Consider the following 21,304-nt stretch of genomic DNA (forward strand, 5'->3'; position numbering starts at 1 on the left):
CAATCCAATAGATTGCGCACTAGTTTGTAACTAAAATTAAACACTCATCACAGAATCCTAGAACAGCCCAGGTTGGAAGGAACCTTGAAAGAACATCTGGTCCAACCTTTCATGGGACGGGGAGTAGAGATGAGATGATCTAGCACCCTGTCCAATTGCATCCTAAAAACCTCCAGTGATGGGGACTCTGCCATGTTCCTGGGGAGGTTGTTCCAGTGCATGAATGTTCTCACTGTAAAAAATGTCTTTCTTACATAGGGATAAAACCTCTCTCCTGGTACAACTTGTACCCGTTGCCCCTTGTCTTGTCCATGTGGCACTTTGTGAAGAGGGAGCCTCTATCCTCTTGTTCCACGCTGTGGCCTCCGTCTACTCTGTTCCACCAAAGCTTCCTGCATTACCACGGGCAAGTTGATTTCTGTGCTAGTGTCTCATGTATAAATTAAGGAAAGGCAACAGCATTTCCCTAACTTAGAAAGGTATTACGAACTATTCACATAGTATAGCAACAAAGGTCATATAAATAAATCAAGTTAACAGTTGTAAAAATAAGTATGTGTAACACACACTCTGTACAGGTGGTATTCTGCCTTGCACATTTATCCATATTGATGCAAGTCTGTGGTGATGGGAACAGACTGGACTGTCAGACAGGACCTGATCTGATTAAGCTTTAACCACACCTTAAGTCACCTGTGCAGCCTGTGTTAAGATTCTTAAGTCTGATATTCAGGTGTCACTGTGTCTTCCCTTAAGTGCAGGGACAACTAATGACTGTTGACTTAACGGGGTTTTATAACTCCACAATAAAAATCCCAATGAAGTTTAAGAAAAACAGGTATCACAATTAGGCAACAACATACTAGTTTTTGATTTCTATAACACTGTTTACTCAGTTTAACAAAGGCAAAAGGAAGAAAGTACATGCACAGGTGTACTTATGCTCTAAACTGGTTGCTGATCAATTCAGTGGCAATGTGTTTAAATCATAGTGCACATCTGTACCAGGGTATTTATTTTAATTTTTATCTTGAGAACTCCAGTTTTCCTTTCATAGTGTTTAGCCTACTACCTCTACTTGGCTTTTGAAAGGAACATAGTTCCTACTTTTGTACAGTCAGTAATAACAAGAAAAATCTACAGATTTATATTGTAACTAAGATGAAGTAGTTTCTCATAAATAAGAGTGAAGTGAGGGCTCTACAGTCCTTGACATTAGACCTGTCTGCTTCAGCTTACTCAGCAGCAGAAGTTCTACCTGAACCAAGTTTCAAGGGAAGGAAACAGGGACACATGTTTTATATCAACCATTCACATGGTCCACTGCTGCGTGACTCAATAGCTGGCCTTTTGTGTTCAACAACATAGGCTGAGGTTTTTTGTAACCAACATAAAAAAGAAACCCATCAGTCAATTGCTTAAAACACATTGGGGGGGAACTAAACCAAAAACCCCACTGGTAGCATTGTATTTTACTATATACTTAGATATACAGTCATGCTCACACATCCAGCAGTATATCTAGTTTTATCCATGAGCACTAAATATTTGATAGGAAAACAGACACATTATTTGTTATTAAGAAACTGTTATTAAACTACAGCATAATTACATCATTGTTTCTCACATGTAAAAAAAAAAAAAATCAAACAAAACTCCCCCTGTGCTGCAAATTACTTCAAATATATCATTAAATCCCCTTTCCCTTTGCATTCTGACCTTTGACTTAACATACTTTGTTGCTTCAAGCTGTCGTTCAGCAAGACTACTTTCAACTGCATTTCAGTTACAGCATCACATCCTTCACTACGCTTCAACATCATTGTTTGTATGACTAAACGTTAACTAGTACGGCCTTACACAGAAAGCAATCCGCACTAAAAGTGTGAAATTAAATATATCTGTTAACACACTGAACACTAGCTACAGGGGGTGGAGAGACAGGGAAAATGTGCCACTCAATTTCAGTAAATCTCTTCAAACCACCCACAAACCACAATACTTAACTTGTGCCTTTTTTCAGAGCTGAATATAGTAAGAAATACAAAGCCACAAACTGAAAGCTTCTTTTTCCCTGTTGCTTAAACATACATACACACCAGACCTAGTAATGTTTCATGTTAAAAAATTTTCAAAAATAACATTTCAAATTCCCCCTTGGATCTACATAACACATTTGCCTACAGAAGCAATGCTGAAAATTAAATTTCACTCCTAAATAACACCCTAAATTCTACCTTTATCATCCTTTTTACACTATCAGTAAGAGTACAAAACAGAGTTTGCCCTTCTGTATGCAAAGGCATTGGGCAGGGCAGCTACTTTCCTCTTGCTTTATGGCCCCACCTATCAGGTATCGATTAGACTGTACAGTTACAACAGGCAAGATGTAGGTATAGTAGCTGGCCACTGAAGAAAAAGTCTTATGTTTATGCATGAGACTTGACAAGTCTGCTCACCCTTCATAACACCAGCTTGCATTCTTTATTTTGCCTGACCATCTTCACACCTCTAGCATGACACACCTGCTCCCCCAAAACATCCAGTCTCCCCATGATGCATAACTCATTCTGTTACCTCTCACACCTCCAGTGATCGAGTTGGTGAATCTCACCATATCCTTCCCTCCTCCTCTCCCTCCCTCCCTCCTGTTTCAGCTATATGTTCCTTCATTGTTCTCTATCCTTGCTCATACACCTTTCTCTGCACCTACTTTCTGTGTACTGAAAGCAACTAAAATCCCCCTCAAGACTTGCATCCAGACTTAGAATTTTGCTGGAAATTTTGTCAAGTTAACTTTCGAGTTCTATTGAATCCCAGTCCATAAGCTCAGTCACCATTCATCTCTGTTGATTCATTTCTGCACTCCTAAAAAACCTGCTATTTCTAAAACGTTAATAGGGATTTTCTTTTGGAAGAGATGTGGTTGTTCTAAAAGAAAAAACATTTACATAAGACTCATCTTACCTTCTCCTTGATACTAACAAGAACTTCTTACGTTCTTTCTACATATTGCCATGTATTTTTCTGGCCTCGGCCTTCTCAACTACTTTACAGGGCATAAAGATATGATTAGGTTTATAGCATTTTTAGTAAGTTGTAAAACAAAGAAATTGAGCCTCACTTGAATCTAGCTTCCCAACACGAAGTGCTCCAACCACTGACCTAGTGAAAACAGAACAATCGCCCATTTCCTAGCTGCTCTAAGGAAGTATCTCAGTTGTCACTTGAATCCTATTCTGTATTCATGTGCTTAAGCCGTTACTTTTATTATAAACCATTTTGTTAAGACAAGCTGTTGTACAGAAAACATTTAAACATTGTCTATAGTGGCAATTTCACCTAAAATCCAGAACTGATTCTGAAAATTGGCATGGTAAAATTCAAGCCCCGCCCCCATTTCAGTGTTCTGTACCAATCAGTAGTTTGAAATTCATTTTTCGTTCTCTGGTCTACACAGGATGGTTATTCTGTCTTAATTCCCTGTAGGTTTTTCCCCCCTTTGTGGCACTAACATTTTTAAATAAAAAAATATTATGAAAAAAAAGAAAATTTTAAGTTGAGAGCCCATACTCAGATCCTTTAATGGTACTGCCTACTTTATTAATAGCATCATCATTTTCTGAATTGAGCATTTTATATAAAAGAGAACCAGAAAACATGGTACTTGAAAAACTGTAAAAGGTTCAAATGCCAAAATAATTAAAAAAATATTCCTACATAAGTACAGATATTTATTATTTTAACCACATACGTAAATGCACTTACTGGAAACAAAGTATATTCAAGAAAGCATGATTTTCTTACCTTTGAGAGTTCCATTCCAGGTCCACACTGTTTGCAGAGGATACAGTTTCCAGTGTAGTCCCTAAATTCTTGCTCTCTGCAATCTCCGGTCTCACAAATTACCCTACTTAGCTTTAAAAAAAAAAAGTACACTCACCAAAATATAATTAATCTGTGATTAACATGTAATTTATATAAACTCTAAATCTGAGAAATAAATTAATGGTTTTATCTTAAAAATAACATTCTGCATTGTCAAAAACTTTAAATATGGCAATGAAAATTAATCATCTAACTCCAAACATGGGTAAGTGGCCTGAAGTTTAAAGGTTCTCAGTACTCCATGATTCCAATATTTTTACAATTTTTAGAAGACCTGCTTGATATTTGGCACCTGTGGAATGTTAAAATAATTGTTTGAGCATGAGTTTAAGTTCCTCATCTTAATCAACATTGCAAAAAATGCACATGACCATTTACTAAAGCTACAGTTTTCATGACAGTAAGCTACATCACATGACATTATATTGCCATGTTTCATTATTTTGTGATTTTAAATTTTTCTAATGATGCTATTACAATTGAATAAATAAGCTAAAATCTATTCCTTTAAACATAAATATTTAGAGATTTTAAAAGGTCACTTAAATCATTTGAAAACTTAAAAAAACCCCAAACCTGTATGAATACTATTTATCTAAATTTCACTATCACTTTATATGTAATGGGCCAAATCAGAGAGAGAGTCCAATTTCTGCCTTCAGAGACATTTATCTGACCAAACCGGAAACTAAGGTTATGAGAAATACCATAAGCAGTAATATCAGCCATGCAAAGTCTCAGTATAATCACTGGAATCCTACCCAGTCACATTAGCAAACCCTGTGAGCTCCCTTAATAGAATTTTAAATTAAATGTGTACAATTGCTACTAAATTCTTACTTTGTGTATTAAGCCTTTTCAGAAAGACCAAAGCCTTTCTGATAGCTACGAAGCGTTCCTTACCCTTAGTTCTAGAGAGCTTGTCTCTGCAAGACAGAGTTGAATACGCTGAGTAGGCAATGTAATTGTGTGCTACGCTATGTTCTGTCGATAACTGAATACTCCAAACTCCTAAACTATGTATATAGCATTCTGTACTAAGAGATGGTCACTGCAAATTGCCTAGAATTCCTGCCATCTCTCTGAAGTGAGGCAGTATCATAGAACGGTTTGGGTTGGAAGGGACCTTAAATATCATCTAGTTCCAAGCCCCCTGCCATGGGCAGGGACACCTTCCACCAGACCAGGTTGCTCAAAGCCCCGTCCAACCTGGCCTTGAACACTTCCAGGGAGGGGGCAGCCACAGCTTCTCTGGGCAACCTGTTCCCGTGTCTCCCCACTCTCACAGTGAAGAACGTCTTCCTTACATCTAATCTAAATCTACCATCTCTCACTCTAAAGCCATTACCCCTTCTCCTATCCCTACACTCCCTGATAAAAGAGTCCCTTCCATCTTCCCTGTAGGCCCCCTTTAAGTACTGGAAGGCCGCTATAAGGTCTCTCCGGAGCCTTCTCTTCTCCACACGAACAGCCCCAACTCTCTCAGCCTGTCCTCATAGGGGAGGTGCTCCAGCCCTCCGACCATCTTCATGGCCCTCCTCTGAACTCGCTCCAACAGGTCCATGTCCCTCTTACGTTGGGGGCCCCAGAGCTGGACACAGTACTGCAGGTGGGGTCTCATGAGAGCAGAGTAGAGGGGGAGAATCACCTCTCTTGACCTGCTGGTCACACTTCTTTTGATGTAGCCCAGGATATGGTTGGCTTTCTGGGCTGCAAACACACATTGCCAGGTCATGTTGAGCTTCTTGCCAACCAACACCCCCAAGTCCTTCTCCGCAGGGTTGCTCTCAATCCACACATTGCCCAGCCTGTATTTGTGCTTGGGATTGCCCCGACCCATGTGCAGGACCTTGCACTTGGCCTTGTTGAGGTTTGCATGGGCCCACCTCTCAAGCCTGTCCAGGTCCTTCCTGGATGGCACATCCCTTCCCTCCAGCGTGTCAACCACACCATACAGCTTGGTGTCATCGGCAAATTTGCTGAGGGTGCACTCAATCCCACTGTCTGTGTCTCCAACAAAGAGGTGACCCCTGAGAAATGCCACTCATCACTACTCTCCACTTGGACATCAAGCCATTGACCACAATTCTTAGAATGCAACCATCCAGCCAATTCCTTATTCAACAAGTGGTCTGTCCATCAAATCCATGTCACTCCAATTTAGAGATAAGGACATCAGGCAGGACAGCATCAAATGCTTTGCACAGGTCCGTGTAGATGACATCAGTTGCTCTTCCCTTATCAACCAACACCCTAACCCTGTTGTAGAAGGCCACCAAATTTGCCAGGCACAATTTGCCCTTAGTGAAGCCGTGTTGGCCGTCACCAATCGCCTCATTGTTTTCCATGTGCCTTAGCATAGTTTCCACGAGGAATTCCAGGAGGAATCCTTGATCTTGATGGGCACAGAGGTGAGACTGACTGGCCTGTAGTTCCTCATGTCTTCCTTTTTTTCCTTTTTAAAAGTGGAGGTTATGTTTCCCTTTTTCCAGTCTGTGGGAAATTCAACAGACTGCCGCTTCTCAAATACGATGGATAGTGGCTTAGTGACTTCATTGCCGGTTCCCTCAGGACCCATGGATGCATCTCATCAGGTCCCATGGACTTGTGCACCTTCAGGTTCCTTAGATGGTCTCAAACCTGATTTCCTACAGTGGGCAGTTCTTCATTCTCCCAGTCCCTGCCTTTGCCTTCTGCAACTTGGACGGTGTGGCTGGAGCATTTGCCAGTGAAGACTGGAGGCAAAAAAGTCATTGAGTACCTCAGCCTTCTCCATGTCCCAGATAATCAGGTCTCCCATTTCCTTCTGGAGAGGGCCCACATTTTCCCTAGTCTTCCTTTTATCACCAATGTACCTATAGAAGCTTTTCTTGTTGTTCTTGACATCCCTGCCAGATTTAATTCTATCGGGGCTTTGGCTTTTCTAACCTAATCCCCGGCTGCTCAGACAGTTTCTCTATACTCCTCCCAGGCTACCTGTCCTTGCTTCCACCCTCTGCAGGCTTCCTTTTTGTGTTTGAATTTGTCCAAGAGCTCCTTCTTCAGCCATGCAGGCCCCCGGAATTCTTACCTGACTTCCTCTTTGTTGGGATGCATCACTCCTGAGCTTGGAGGAGGTGATCCTTGAATACCAACCAGCTTTCTTGGGTCCCTCCAGGGCTTTATCCCATGGTACTCTGCCAGGCAGATCCCTGAAGAGGCCAAAGTCTGCTCTTCTGAAGTCCAGGGTAGTGAGCTTGCTGTGTGCCCTCCTCGTTGCCCTAAGGATCTTGAACTCCACCATTTCATGGTCACTGCAGCCAAGGCTGCCCTTGAGCTTCACACTCTCCACCTGCCTCTCCTTGTTGGTGAGAACAAGGTCCAGCAAAGCACCTCTCCTTGTTGGCTCCTCTATCATTTGGAGAAAGAAGTTATCATCAACGCATTCCAGTAACCTCCTGGATTGCTTACACCCTGCTGTGTTGTCCCTCCAACAAGTATCAGGGTGGTTGAAGTCCCTCATGAGGACCAGGGCTTGTGAATGTGAGGCTGTTCTTATCTATCTGTCTACAGAGGGCCTCATCCACTCAGTCTTCCTGTTCAGGTGGCCTGCAGCAGACCCCCACTATAATGTCACCTGTCCCTGCCCTCTCTTTAATCCTGACCCATAAGCTCTGAGTTGGCTCCTCAGCCATCCCCAGGAGGAGCTCCATGCACTCCAGATGGTCATTGACAGAGGACGACATTCCCTCCTCATTTCTTCTGCCTGTCCTTCCTAGAGAGCCTGTATCCTTCCATTCCAACACTCCAGTTATAGAAGCCATCCCAGATCTCTGTGATGCCAGTAAGATCACAGCCCTGCAGGCATGTGCACATTTCCAACTATTCTTGTTTATTCCCCATGATACATGTGTTTGCATAGAGGCATTTAAGTTGGGCCCCCATGAAGCTGACTTACTGACTGGAGCGTCTGGAATTCCTTTGTGCTACTCTTCAGGTGCTTTCCTGCTGACCCATGATGCCTCTCGAGGCTCACTTTCACAGCACTATATTCACCTATATATTCTTAGTCCAGTCCTTCTTCCATGAAGAGGCTCACAAAGTAAAATTTTCTAATTGTATGTGAGGAATAGCAAGAAATTATACAAATCAGTTGACCAAGCTCACTTTTAAATTGTTAAAATGCAAATGTAGTTGACTAAGTATGTGTTTAAGGCTTTTAGTGTTAACAGTAATGTGTAAAACAACAGACACCACTCCTGCGTCCAATATAATTTTTTCTACATTCATCCTGGGGAAAAAAAATATTAATTTTTAACTTACCAAATATGCTAGTAAAATTATGAGCATCTTTAGTTTATCTTCTCCTTGCAATCCTTTAGCATCCATTTCTTACAATTAAACCTTTCTCCCTAGGGAAAAAAAGAGAAAGAATAAAAAGAAAAAAATCATTACATTTCACAATGTTGCTTAAATTGTAAAAGTCATACGTCCATAGTACCTCATGTCATTCAGCATGTCAAAATATAGATCTGTTAATGCCATTAAAATATTTCAGATGGATTCCTGGAAGCTAAACAACATACATATGCCTTAAAAATCATGTTCTTTTTTAGAAGACAGGGCAATATACACAAAGTTTTTATAGCCTTAATTCTCAAAAGAAGAGACTGCTATCAGTCTAGATTAAAGAACATCAACATTTGTAAATCTAACATCCTTTCTTGCTTGTTAGATGCCCAACTAAATACATGATCAGCAGACAAAAATCAGTTTCTTCAAATATGCCACATACCAGCCAAGACATTGCTGATCATGAGAATATTCCTTCTGTGTTCCAGTTTGAAGGAGAATGGGTTTGCCTAGTGGCTAAGATAACCTCTTCTACTTCACTGTGCAATAACTGGAGGCATACACAGGATCTGTCTCTACCACTTACCTAAGGGATATTAACTTCTAAAGATGTGTTAATATGATTGTTTATGATCTGGTAGACAAAGACTTTTACAGAAGACATTTCAAACAGCATAACCAAATCACATTTTACCTCAGACAATTTTTATCATAATCTCAGAAAAAGAAGAAAGAACAGTCCATAAAGCCTTGCTTAGTTATTTTTTAAGAAGTGCTAACAAGCAAATGATTAAAAAAAATACAAAAACAAAAACAAAAAGAAGGGGAACTGTGTGAAATCATCATGGAAAGGAAGTTCTAATTTGGAAGGAGGTTTTTTGGATTATTAAATCAACAAATTGCACCTCCACAATCACTAAGAGTATTGTGCTTGGCCAACATAACATTTTTTCTCTGCTTACTTTTATTTATTTGAGTCTTTGTGTTAATTTCTGTTTTCTTACTTTTTGTTTTGTCAGTTACCTGGAAATGTAAGTGTAACTTTTAGTTCAGAAATCCAACTACATAGCAACAATAACAAGAAAATAATAAATAAATCCAGTTTACATAACATGCTATTTGAATTTGATCCTAATTTGCATACCTTATATGACAGTAATAAAATGTCTCTGCTTTCAGTTAGATGTGAAAAATAATGTTTACAACATTTATGGCCTATTTCAGAGCTTAAGGACTGATGTTTAATTATACTGTTTCAAAAGACAAAATAAGTAATTTTTATCATTGAATAGTAGAAGAGACTGACAAATGAAAGGATAGAAACCAAAACATAAGGAAAGTAGTACAGAAAAAGATTAAGAACAGCTGCAAAATGCTTCACCATATGGGACTATAACAAGCATAATACACTTCAAAAAATATACAACCGGAATGAGCATAAACTATAACTAACACAATTTCAGATTTTATTGCATGAATATCCTAATTAACAAATTCTAATCAGTAAGAAAAAAGTATACTTCAGTGGCACTACTGATATCTTTTAAGATAAATTATTGATATCTTTTAAGATAAATTGTATTTTGAAGGGCAAAAAGAGCTAAAGTCTGCTAGGAACACCAGAACAGGCAAAGAGGTGTGTCAGGTAGCACTCTACAGGAAAGCCAAGATTACATTTCTATGGTTCTCACTTAGTGATGGTAGTGGTCTATGGGCCAATGACAATTAGCAGATTATATGCATGTCAACATGGGTGAAAAAGAAGACAGACCATCAAGTAATACAAATACACACAGATATAGTATTTGACATAGGCTGCTTTTTTAAGTCTGAGAGAAAAAAAAAATGAACTGAGAAACATGAAATGGGGAATCTCAGAAAGAATTCTGGATGATCCAAATACAACAATTTGATGTAAAAAGTACTGTAGAATAAATGAAAAAATGGAAAAGAAGTCAACAAATTTGAAGTTATTAAGTGCACAATGTTGGCATGAGAAGCTGACAGCACTAACGCTGCAAAAAAAATTAAGATATATAAGAACCTAAGTATATAAGAACAAAAAAATTTCTAGCAATAGCAAAGACTGAACAGTGGACAGAGACAGTACAAATACTGTTACGAGAACTCAGAAGTTTCAAGAAATGTTTCTCATCTATGTTTGGAAAGAAACAAGATGGATACACATCACGTAATATATGTTCTGGCTGAATATTAACTGAAGATCTGCTAACTAAAAACAGATTAGACAAAAGACAAACTGTGAGACTTTACACCTCAGTAACCTTGAAAAAAGTATCAAGACAGACTTAAGCTTGCTGCTGTTCATTTTTTATACAGTTTGGAATACTACAGAAATTCAAGAGTGTTAATATTATGAAAAGATTTAAAAAGAACTAAGAATAGTAATACAATAAACATCTCTACACAATATTACAGAAAAGCAGTCCTGCAAAACAAATTTGACTTTGCTTGATTCAGAGGAGACAAGACAATAAAGCTAAAAGTGTAAAAGCTAAATGAGATAAACTGATTGACTATGAATGCAGAGAATCATGCTGGAACAAAAAGGATTTGGGAGAAAAATCCCCTTTTGACTTCTTGATTTCATATAATGGTATTCAGTGGAAAACATGAAATACTTTATATGCTATGAATTGCTATATGTTATAATTGCTACAGGGGGCAAAACTTTACATGTGTGCAAATGAAATAAAGCTGTAAATGTAACTGAGTTGCCTAGAACTGAATGTCAAGTGATTATTCCAAGTTGTATGAATTTATAGTCATTATATTCCTTAATATTATTGTTAAAGAAATAAAACATAGCACAGTTCTAATGTAATTATGACCATCTATATAATACTACCTGAATTTAAAAAATAGGATTAAAGGTTAAAAGTATATTTTATTTTAAATTTTAAGACTCACTTCTGCTTCTGAAAATAGATTTGTGCCATATCAAAAAAGAAATTGAATAACGCAATAATTGTATATTTTTATGTCAAGTTTCATGTAGAATTATCAATGCAAACAATATTGGTGAGCTGTACTGAGCCTAACGATCTAAAATATGGAGCTGTGGCATAATCTAAACAGCCTGTATTTTTTCTGAGCAGGTCATCTGAAGTATGGAAAAAATAATGAAAATTAAGAACGGCCTAACTGCAGATTCAGTACTTGCCATATTATTGCAATAAAATTATATTAGCTTCATGTAATGAAGCCACATTTATCCTATATAATTTTTCCAATATGCAATAACATGAAGATTTAATATCGTAAAAAAGTTAGCATATAAGCAATTAAAATAAATATTGAAACAAAGCTAATGATGTGTTTTTATGTTTGTAGTATTCTTGATCCATAACTGAATTAACAAACAAATGCCAGTTCTTAACAGAAGGTAGTACAGAATAACAAGCAGTATTAAAAATGTTGCTGGTCATGCTGACAGCTCGTATTTCAGTTTGAAGTTGCCATATCTGTTATAAGATGATCTTCTTACAGCAGGTACCTCAAAGACTTTTAGAACATAGAAAGCATGAAGAAGCATGCTGTACTAAAATGCATTTTGTTGACTTAGGTGTGGAAATTTTATTGCACCTGTGAAGTATTTTCTATTTAAAAGAAAATCTGCCTTTATAACACTTTTGCCAAATCAAACACTTTCAAATATCAGGAGTTCCAAAACCCTGAGTAAATTTCCAAAATCAAGTGGTTTAGAACTGGGATCAAACTATTACGGACTTTTCCAACTCATCTACACATTTTACTCAGCTTCAAATTTGTTGACTGATCATTATGTGTACAATGCAATCTCAGAGCTTTAGGTCTACAATATAATATATCGTCTAGATAATTCATCTTTTATAATCATCGAATCTTCCAAAATAAGCTTGCAGGTCTATGGGCCTTAAACTTTAGTAGGTTTAGTAGCACCAAAACATGTTCAAATCATTTCAGCAGATGTGTATGAATGCCTGTCATATTGTATCATGCAATCATTGTGCTTATTGTCTCAGTTCCTATGAAACAAACCCCAAAGACTACATACTGGTTATAATCTATGAGAAAGAAATTAACTGGTGTACAATAGAAAAACATTGTTAGAGTACAAAAAAAAAAAAAAAAGCCTCTTTTCATGACAACATTTTGATAAAAATAATGCAAATGGTAAAGGCACATTAATAACTCATTATATAGAAAGCAAGTCCCGAAGGAGACTGTGCCAGCTGCTTGTTTCCTGTTTCTGTCTCCAGTTTGGTTAAAGCCCTGCTTAAAAAGCAGACACTGCAGCACTTAATAATAGGTTGCCATGGGGCAAATTTGTTCTCTCTTGATATCAAGTGGCATTACACTGATGTCTGTTGGACACAAGCCATCCACCTCATATGCATTCAAGTAAGAAGTAACTAGAAGTTTTTGCCTCTAAAATATGTGCGACCAAACAGAAGTTCAATACATTTAAAGATTATTTGTTCTTGTTCAGATACTGATATTTACACTACTGAGTTCAGTTATCCTCAATTTTATTAAACAAGAGAAAACTGTGAACACAGTTTTTTTGAGGTCAGTAAATCATTCCAAATGCATCATTTTAGATTAGCAGTAATACACGTGCCCAAAATACTCAGGCAAAAGCAATCATCGTTGGTGACGTACTGAAGAGAAGATACAGAACTCCTGCTAAGAAATGCGGTTGCATAGTTTTAAGGCTGTGGGGAGCCTACTATGCATATATACAAAGAGGGCAATATCAAACAATGAATTAGGAACATGTAATAAATGTGTTGTGGAAGTAAGAACTTGGAATCTTCCAGGGTCCTAGAATCCACTGTCCTCCAAAATTTACTATGTTTACTTGCTTGCCTGAGCAATAGTCATCATTCTATTTGAAAGTCAATGTCAGAAAAATATTTCTTCCTTCTCTCCAAAAAAATAAAGTTTCACCATGAAAGACACATCACCTCAAGACTTGCTGCAGCATGATTAAATTATGGCCTGCTAGCAGGTTTCTCATACATGTAAGCATCGAAACTTTGAAGTCAACATCATACATCTTTGAAGGGAAACTTCAGAAGGAGTGGAGAGTCCTAACTTCAAATTCACTTCTCTCCTAGATTTGATATTTGATTTGACATTCATACTTGACAACCACTTTTCATGCTCTCTATAACACTGGCAAAGAGTACTCGGGGTAAGAAAGAGGGATGAAAATACAACCATCTTATCTTGCCAACAGAGGTCTCTGGTATTCAATGAATAGGATCTCAGCTCCCTTCTAACCACCCTGTTTCCCACCTGCAGCTGTCAACTGCATGCAATAAAATGACAAGGAGTGGCAGATGGCTTTAGCAGAGTCAGTGCCCCACGGGCAAGAAACAAGAGAAGGGAAAGTACTTATGGCTGGTGCAATGATAAAGACAAAGGGAACAAGTTAGGGACAAGAACTTCCACTACAGAGTGACACATTGTTATTCTGTCTCATACTTCTAGAGTGCCTTCCCATTACACCCTGCCCACAACCCTTGTACTCTTGGTGAAGTAAATGAGGTCTTGTCTGACCACATTTGCTCCAACTGCTGAGAAGAACCATGTGCAGGAAAAAAAATAAATATTGTCAGCTAGGTAGCATTCATCACATTAAATACCGTGTTGAATAAATCTGTATTTTCAGAAGCTGCCATATGTGAAATTGTAAAAAAAATAGGCAGCTATAAATTTATTTCTGGTTTTGTAAAGACAGAGATAGCAGATTAAAGTTGGAACACGGCTAGTGACAGAAAACATTTATATCTATTTTAGGGGCTGATGGAGAAGAGAAAGGAGCTTTACATGTAAGCCAAGAAATATTTGTGCTCTGAGTACCATACACTTTGAGTTACATTAGCCGAAGTATCTGACTTCACAGAAATAATGGTGGTGATAATTTAACACGCCAAAGAAGCATCTCTACAGTGCCTTCACTATCGTATACAGCATTTACAGAATGCATTATAACCCAGTGTCTCAACCAGCAAAGCCTGAGAATGAACTAGTAATTCATCCCTGGTTTTGCCTCTTACAGTGTTCCAAAGACATGCTGATAAAATTAGGTAAAATAGTTTATTATCCATGATCTTCAACATATCCAGACTATGGTTAATTAGAAATGGTAGTAGAGTATCATAACAAAGGTGCAATGTGGTGACATTTTTCCTACACTTAAACAAAGCTTTTGAGAGGATCAGAACCTGTGATTCACACAAGAACCCCTAATCCCACTGAAGCTAATGAGACTACTCGTACAAGTAATGAACAAATCTGTGCTTCAACATCAAAACTGTGGTAAAAAATGTTGCTCCTTCTGTTTAATCATCTCACTCATGTCAACTTCTAGGAGACACTAGCTTGCTAGATGAAACCTCAGCGCAGAGCTGCATTTGTACATATTTGTACTTAGATAAGTGAATAAGTAATACAATAAAAGACTGCCAATATTATATTCATATTTCATTCATACCAAAGTATACTAATAGCTATTTTTCAAAGTAATTTTTAAGAATCATAAATTATAAAGCACTGGGCTGGTTAACACAGTAACTATTGCAACGCCAATGTGTTACATTTATCCAGCCACCCTTTAGCGGTTTTGGATAGCATACAATGTCTTTGAAAGAACAGACACGAGTTACTTTCATTCTCAACATTCTCTTTTATCAGGATTGTAACTGCAAGTTGTGGAAACTGAGAAAAAGTAATTTATTGCCTCCTTAACTGACAATTTAAATGCCTTATTACTGAACTTATACAGATGTTTACTTCTATTTCTAAAAACAACCCTTTACTTATATGGCAAAAAGCTTCCAGTTAACGTACCTAACTTGTTTTATATGTGATGGTGAAGATGTGCTTGAAAGAGATTATGCAGTAGTTAACAACCCTACCTACAGACTAAATCCATTTGCCCCTTTTGCTCATATTAAATGCTACTGGACCCCTTTGTTAACTTGGTGAAGGCATTCATTTAAAGTAGTTGTAAGTATAAATGCGGTAAATAGGTATTAAGTATCAAGATTTTTCATGAATATCAGGTAAAGCTTTCAGTCCAAGGTCAGAGTAACGGAGACAGGCATCAGGAAAAGAAGTCAAACAATCAAAGGCTTTTCAAAAGAACTATAATTTTGGCTTTTTAACCTTTTACCATCCGAGAGAAAAAGTTACTAGCTCGTGCTCCTTCAACTCCAACTCCAAAACTGTTTGAAGCAAATAGCAACTTATTTACGCAGTAGACACGCGAAGAGCCTGTGAACAAGAACGCCCAGCTTTCAAGGGCTTTTTGTTCGCCGCACTCCGGAGCGTGGAAGAGCTACTCTAGGGCTGTCGACATCTGCAGACCCCAGCAACATCAGCTGCGACCCTCCCGTGCTGCACGGTGCCCTTCACACCCACCGTGGGACGCCTCGGGGCAGAGGGACCAGTTCGGGAGCGGCGGAGCTGGAGCCATCTCGGAGAGGAAGGGAGCCAGCGGAGCCCTCCCCTCCCCTCCTCCCCCGCAGCCTGCGCTTTCCGCGGAGGGTCGTTCCCACCATCTCCCCCGCCGCACCCAGCGGGGCCCTACGCGCCACGGGAAGGCAGAGCGGGCCAGCGCCAGCCGCGCCGCGGGGCGGCGGCTGCCCAGCACTCTCGGGTCAGCGCCCGGCCAGGCCGGTGCATCGCGGGGCGGCGGGGAGAAGCTGCGCGAAGCCCCGGGGAGCGGGGGCGCCGCTGCTTCGCTCCCTCTCCGTGGCCGCCCCGCTCCGCGCACCTTCACCTCAGAGCCTCCCTCCGGCCCGCGGAAGGGGCGAGGGGTGCCCCTCTGCGGGGGGGTGGGAGGGCCGGACACGCTCCGGGGCTGAGGGGATTGGGCCCGCCCGGGTCTCCCACGCACCCACCTGCCACGCCGCGGCCCGCTAGCCGCCCCGGCCGGCTGCCGCCCGCCCGCCCGCCACCGAGGAGCGCTCGCCCCGCGCCCGCTCTCTCCTTCACCTCCTGTCGCTTCGACTCGCACCGTCACCCCGGCAACGCCGCGCCGCGCCGCGCCCCTCCTTCCCTCCCTCCTCCGCCGGCGGGGCCGGGCTCAGGTGACCGGAGGCAGCCAATCGGCAGCGCCCCGGCCCACGTGCCCCGTGGTGAGGAGGCGCGCGCCCGCGGAGGCAGTGGCGGGAGGGAAGGAAGGAGCGGGGCGGCTGCGCGGCTCAGGGGGCGGCTGTCGGGCGTCGCGGGGAGCCCGCAGGGGGAGAGGCCGTGAGCTCCCGCCGCCTCGGGGGCGGGAGGGACCTCTCTCCCGCCCCGTGGTCCGGGGGGGAGGGGCGCTGCCCGCCTCCCGCTTCGGTCTTCTTGCCGCTGGGAGATGCGGGTGTGTCTTGCACTAGCGGTGCTAAGCCAGGGTGAACCGCAGCTGAGGCACTCGGGGCCCTTTTATCTGCCGGGAGGATGGCGGAGGCTCGCTGCGCACGCCTAGGGGGTGGTTCACTGCAGGCTGTCCCCAGAGGCTGCCTGGGCTTTGGGGGCTGCTGTGTTGCTGATCTCCTGTAGGAGGAGCCCTGTCTTAGAAGAGCTTACGGCTGCCCAGCCCCGACTGTTGGGCTGTTGTTAAATGCACTGGGCAAAACCCTTCGCTGCCATTCAGGTGAGTGTAGACGTCCTTGTAAATCACCAAAGACCTGCTTGTCCCACCTGAAAAGCACGATGGAGGCCCTCTGACAATCCACTGCAAACAAAGTACTTGAGTAGGTTTTTTTCCTGCCAGCCGAGAATCTGAAATATTTTTCCGTTCTGCAGGTAACAGGTTACCCAGCTACAAGCAGTAGCATCAATACCAAATGCGAGTTCAGAAATCCAGCCCTTCACACAGAATAAGTTGTTCACAGTCACTGGAAAGGATGTACTTTACTTCTACTTACTGTGACATAAATCAGGAGCTTTCCTGAAGTTAGTGATGCTCCCACATTGGTGAAACCAATCTTGGAGACCTTGGTGAAAGGACTGCTACTGCAGGGACTTCAGGTCATTAATTTTACTGCTAATGAAAAGGTTAGTGATAACACTACAGTCTAGACGACTGTATGGCTACACTGGGAACTGAGGTTCTGAAGAGAGTGAACCAATGGATAGACTTGACAGTAAAGCATTTTCAAATAAAATTTTGGGGAGCTTCTCGCAGAGGTAAAGTTTTGGCATTTGCCAGCCACATTGACTTCTATAAAAACAAGTACCGCTTACTGAAATACAGCAAGATGTCTGTGAAGAGATAAACGGTTGCTGCAAAATTGGATGTTTTCAATTTTAAAAAACTAACTCAGAATTTACAGGGGTTTTAATGTAATTATCTTATAAAGGGCCTTCAAAGAAGAGTTTTGCTTTGGGACCCTTGCCAGAAGGAGCTCTGCAAGAGGCTGGAATTTCAGTGAGGAATGGCATGCTACAGTGCAACAGCAGCGCATCTGTTGTGAATGGCAGCTGCTGTGCAGCACTGAGCATGCTACATCCTCTCGCTATTTACAGACAACTGGTTTGTATGTTATCTGTTTTCCATAGACACCAGTGAAATGCATTGTGCTAGTTTTTCTTAGTAGTCATGTGTGTTTCAGATACTTGTTTTAGTGTAGTTAGACCAGTGTATTAAAACATCCCAGAGTTCTTGTAGTGTTCACTAAACACTGAGGATTACCATGTAAAGAAACATTGACTTTCTCATCAGACAGGGGATTACTATGTGAATGAATTAAGAGCAACATGTAGCCCGTAACACTGAAGCGTAAACGCTTAAGTCCCTGTTGTAGCATGTAAAATATTTCCTTTAAATCTAAAATGGATGAGTTAATTCCATTCATTGAAAGATGTTGAAAATTTCAGGGTTTCTTTTGTTTTAAATCGTGATGCTTCTTCTAAGGAAATGGAAGAAGTGAACTACTAGTGCAACTAGTATAGATGCAAGTATAGAGATTCTCACTACAGCAGAGAAAGCAGAAAAGAAATATTTGGAAAGTAGTTTCAGCTGACCCCTTTGATAAGACTAAGTTGCGTGACATATCAGATGTGGAAGCAGAAATTGTACAGCAATAGGAAGTCGTTATCTCCATATCTTAAATGCTAACACAGTTCCCCCAGTCAACTGTGAGATAGATCTACTCTTGTTATGACAGCTGTTGGAAGCTGATGTCAGTATAACTGTGCAATGTCTTCTGATAGTCTTAACTATTACAAACCTTAAAATATGTTTATGATGTTATCTAAGACACACTGTTTGGAAATGGCTCTATTTATAATCAGAAATCGCTCAAGCTATTTTAATAAATAAATTATATACTTGTGAGTTTCCTAGTCAGATTTGCTTGCAAAAGCATTGTGAACTTTTGCTTTCTGAAGACTTAAGCCTGTGGATTAATTAATGTTTATACAGTACTTTGTAAAAGCAAAGTTGCAAGTGCCAAGAATTATTATTATTTAATCTCCAAAAGTCAGATCAATGAAAGACTAAACTGTCAGAGAACTGCTATTTAAAATAACAAAAATGCAGAAAATCCTCTCCCCTCATACTTAAATATGTCCAACTTTGCTTTCATTTCAGTCTCACAGTCTCACATACAGACAAGCAAAGATATTTTTTCAGTTTAAATGGGTTAACGCCCATCTGTGTTTAAATATGTGGGAAGATTACCTAAAATCCTAGGGACTTTTTACAAAATGAAACAAATCTTTGTTTCTGAAATGCATTTCTAGGGCCTAAATATTGCAAATATTTATACATGTAAGTCCTATTCATCAGTGTAATCTATCTGATTAACCAGTGCTACTTCTGTGCACAACTTTACCCATTTGCGTGATGGGTCAGATCCTCTTAGTGATAGGTTAATTGTATTAGACTCACATAGCTATTTTGACTTCTGAGGAAAAAGAATCCTTACATTATTTTTTAAATTTGCTTATCTTTCTACTTTACAGCAAACAGAGGTATGGTTTAGAAACAATTTTCCTCAGAAAATAAACGTGCATGTTAGAAAACTAGTAACAAGCAAGAGGAGATTGGAAAGACAGAGAAGCTCATCAGTGAAGTATAGAGTTAATAAAATAAAACCATCTTTTCAGGGTTACAGAAACTTGGTTTAGAACATCATCGTCATTTAAGGAAAAATACTAAATTTTGCTTTGGCTATGCCTTAAAAAATATTCTTCCTTGACAGCTATGCGCACATTATTCATGCAGTGCTAATTACTTTCCTTATAATGTAATTGACTTGTAAAGTCAGAATATGAATTAATTGGTGGTATAGAAAACTAAATGATACCAAGTCAGGCCTAGTTAATCTGTGTCTGGCATATCTCTTCATATTCAATAAATTTAAAATTTATATATACAAATATACATTTAATTAGAAGAAACAAAGTTTGCAGACTGACTACTGAAAGCTGACTACATTTATCTGGAAGCGTTGATAACTTAATCTTATTCAGATGCAAGCAAGACTTAAAATTTGGGTTTGTATGTTACTATGGTGCATACTGAAATATGAACATCTTGAGGGTCCTGTGGACTGATAAACCTCTTGAAGAATAGTTTTCAAATAATGCTTAACAGCTATCAGTTATGCTTTTAGTTGCAATTTGTTAATAAACAGTTGCACTTAAGATTTATATACGCTCAAATTTAGGTTTAAGAATATACATCTAAAGTCAGTATTTCAGAGGAACTCACTGTCCACCATTAAGACTAGATTTTCAAAGAGCTCAGTGTCTGGAGTGTTGAACTTCTTTGCAAGTCTGGCCCCAATTATGGGTTCTAAGATCTTCTGAAAATCTAAATTATATATAAATACCTACAGAAGAAGCTTAAGTCTTATTTTAACAGACTGGCTCTAGCTGCAAGCACAGAACACTCATAGATTTGGTCCAAACTCACCCAAAAATCTGGCCCTTTACAACTGCAAATGTAGAGTGATTAAGCCTAGATCTTCTCATGATTGTTCTTTATAATGAATTTTTGGAGTAGATTTCTTAAATTTTCTTAAACATGGTAGATGTTCATAAATATGAATTTGAGGAACAGAATACAAAATACTGTGAATGGAAATTATTTCACTGAAATAGGAGCAAAACTTCCATGAAGTTCAGCAAAACCAGGTGTTTGCTCTAGATAAGCTTAAGATTTCTTTAATATCTTCATAAAATGCTTTAAAGGAAACTTCTATCATTGGGTTAAAATGTTACTTTTATTATCAAGATTTCATATGGTGTAGTTTAACTATCATCTCTTCAATCTTGAAATAAAACCATTTTCCTTTTGTATGTAAGAGTGTTATTGTTGTAAATTTAGTTCTAGTAACTTGTGGAAGACGAGACTTTTTTCACGTCAAGTATGGAACTATTAGGCTTAAAAGTTGCTTGAAGAAGTCACAGTTTAATAAATGCACTGAGAGCAAATAAAGTATACACAGTGTGTAGGAAATATGGTTGATCTTTTCTTAAAAAATACTCCCCTAAGTCTTGTAATACTTGTACTTGAATATAACTTTACAAAACTATAGACAGTAAGTGAGCAGTGTACACCAAAATCTTATATACACCCAAAATATTGAAAAAAACCAAAGGTTTTGCTTCATTTTTCAATTGTCTATATATTCTATTCTCAATATAATTCTGCCTAAGAGTTGCAAATAGCATGCTGCATAAATTACACATACATTCAAACTTTGTACACACAATGATGTGTAGCATTACTTTTCATGTGAACTTTATAATTTCTTAAGATCTTGCAATACAAAACTGCACAAAAATATAAAATCCAGTACCTGTTATCTGATGAAGTTTTCCAGTGCCCAGGCTTTCTGCAGCTTAATTTCACACTGCCAGAGCTTCTGTATTAAATGCTTTTACCTCCTTAAAAAAAAAAAAAAAAAAAAAAAAAAAAGTATGTCAGCACAAGCCCAGACGAAACTCCAAATCCGGGAAAATAAAATTAACCATGCAGATCAAAGGCAGACGAGCACTGAGACCAAATGCCTGTAATCTGATCAGTGATCAGTTGCCATACATCAAAGGCAGTGCTTTGGAGAGGAAAAAG

The 21,304-nt window shown here is 39.5% G+C and overlaps 1 protein-coding gene across 3 annotated transcripts in view; it reads right to left on the reverse strand.

Annotated features, from left to right (window-relative positions):
- TNFRSF19 (TNF receptor superfamily member 19) overlaps positions 1 to 21,304 on the reverse strand; it is a 66,575-nt gene extending 45,271 nt beyond the window's left edge. Inside the window, exons 1-4 of one of the 3 annotated variants that reach the window (XM_074860028.1) lie at positions 21,275 to 21,304; positions 21,033 to 21,120; positions 8,191 to 8,279; positions 3,808 to 3,918 (exon numbers count right to left, since the gene is read on the reverse strand). In XM_074860028.1, the coding sequence (XP_074716129.1) occupies positions 3,808 to 3,918; positions 8,191 to 8,256 (177 nt within the window). In that variant the 5' untranslated portion in view covers positions 8,257 to 8,279; positions 21,033 to 21,120; positions 21,275 to 21,304. Of the gene's footprint in view, positions 1 to 3,807; positions 3,919 to 8,190; positions 8,280 to 16,136; positions 16,173 to 16,230; positions 16,295 to 21,032; positions 21,121 to 21,274 lie in introns of those variants that run through there. The other 2 variants (XM_074860026.1, XM_074860027.1) reach the window with 2 other exon arrangements.

This window comes from Strix uralensis, chromosome 2 (genome assembly GCF_047716275.1).
Source record: "Strix uralensis isolate ZFMK-TIS-50842 chromosome 2, bStrUra1, whole genome shotgun sequence".
Classification (NCBI taxonomy): domain Eukaryota; kingdom Metazoa; phylum Chordata; class Aves; order Strigiformes; family Strigidae; genus Strix; species Strix uralensis.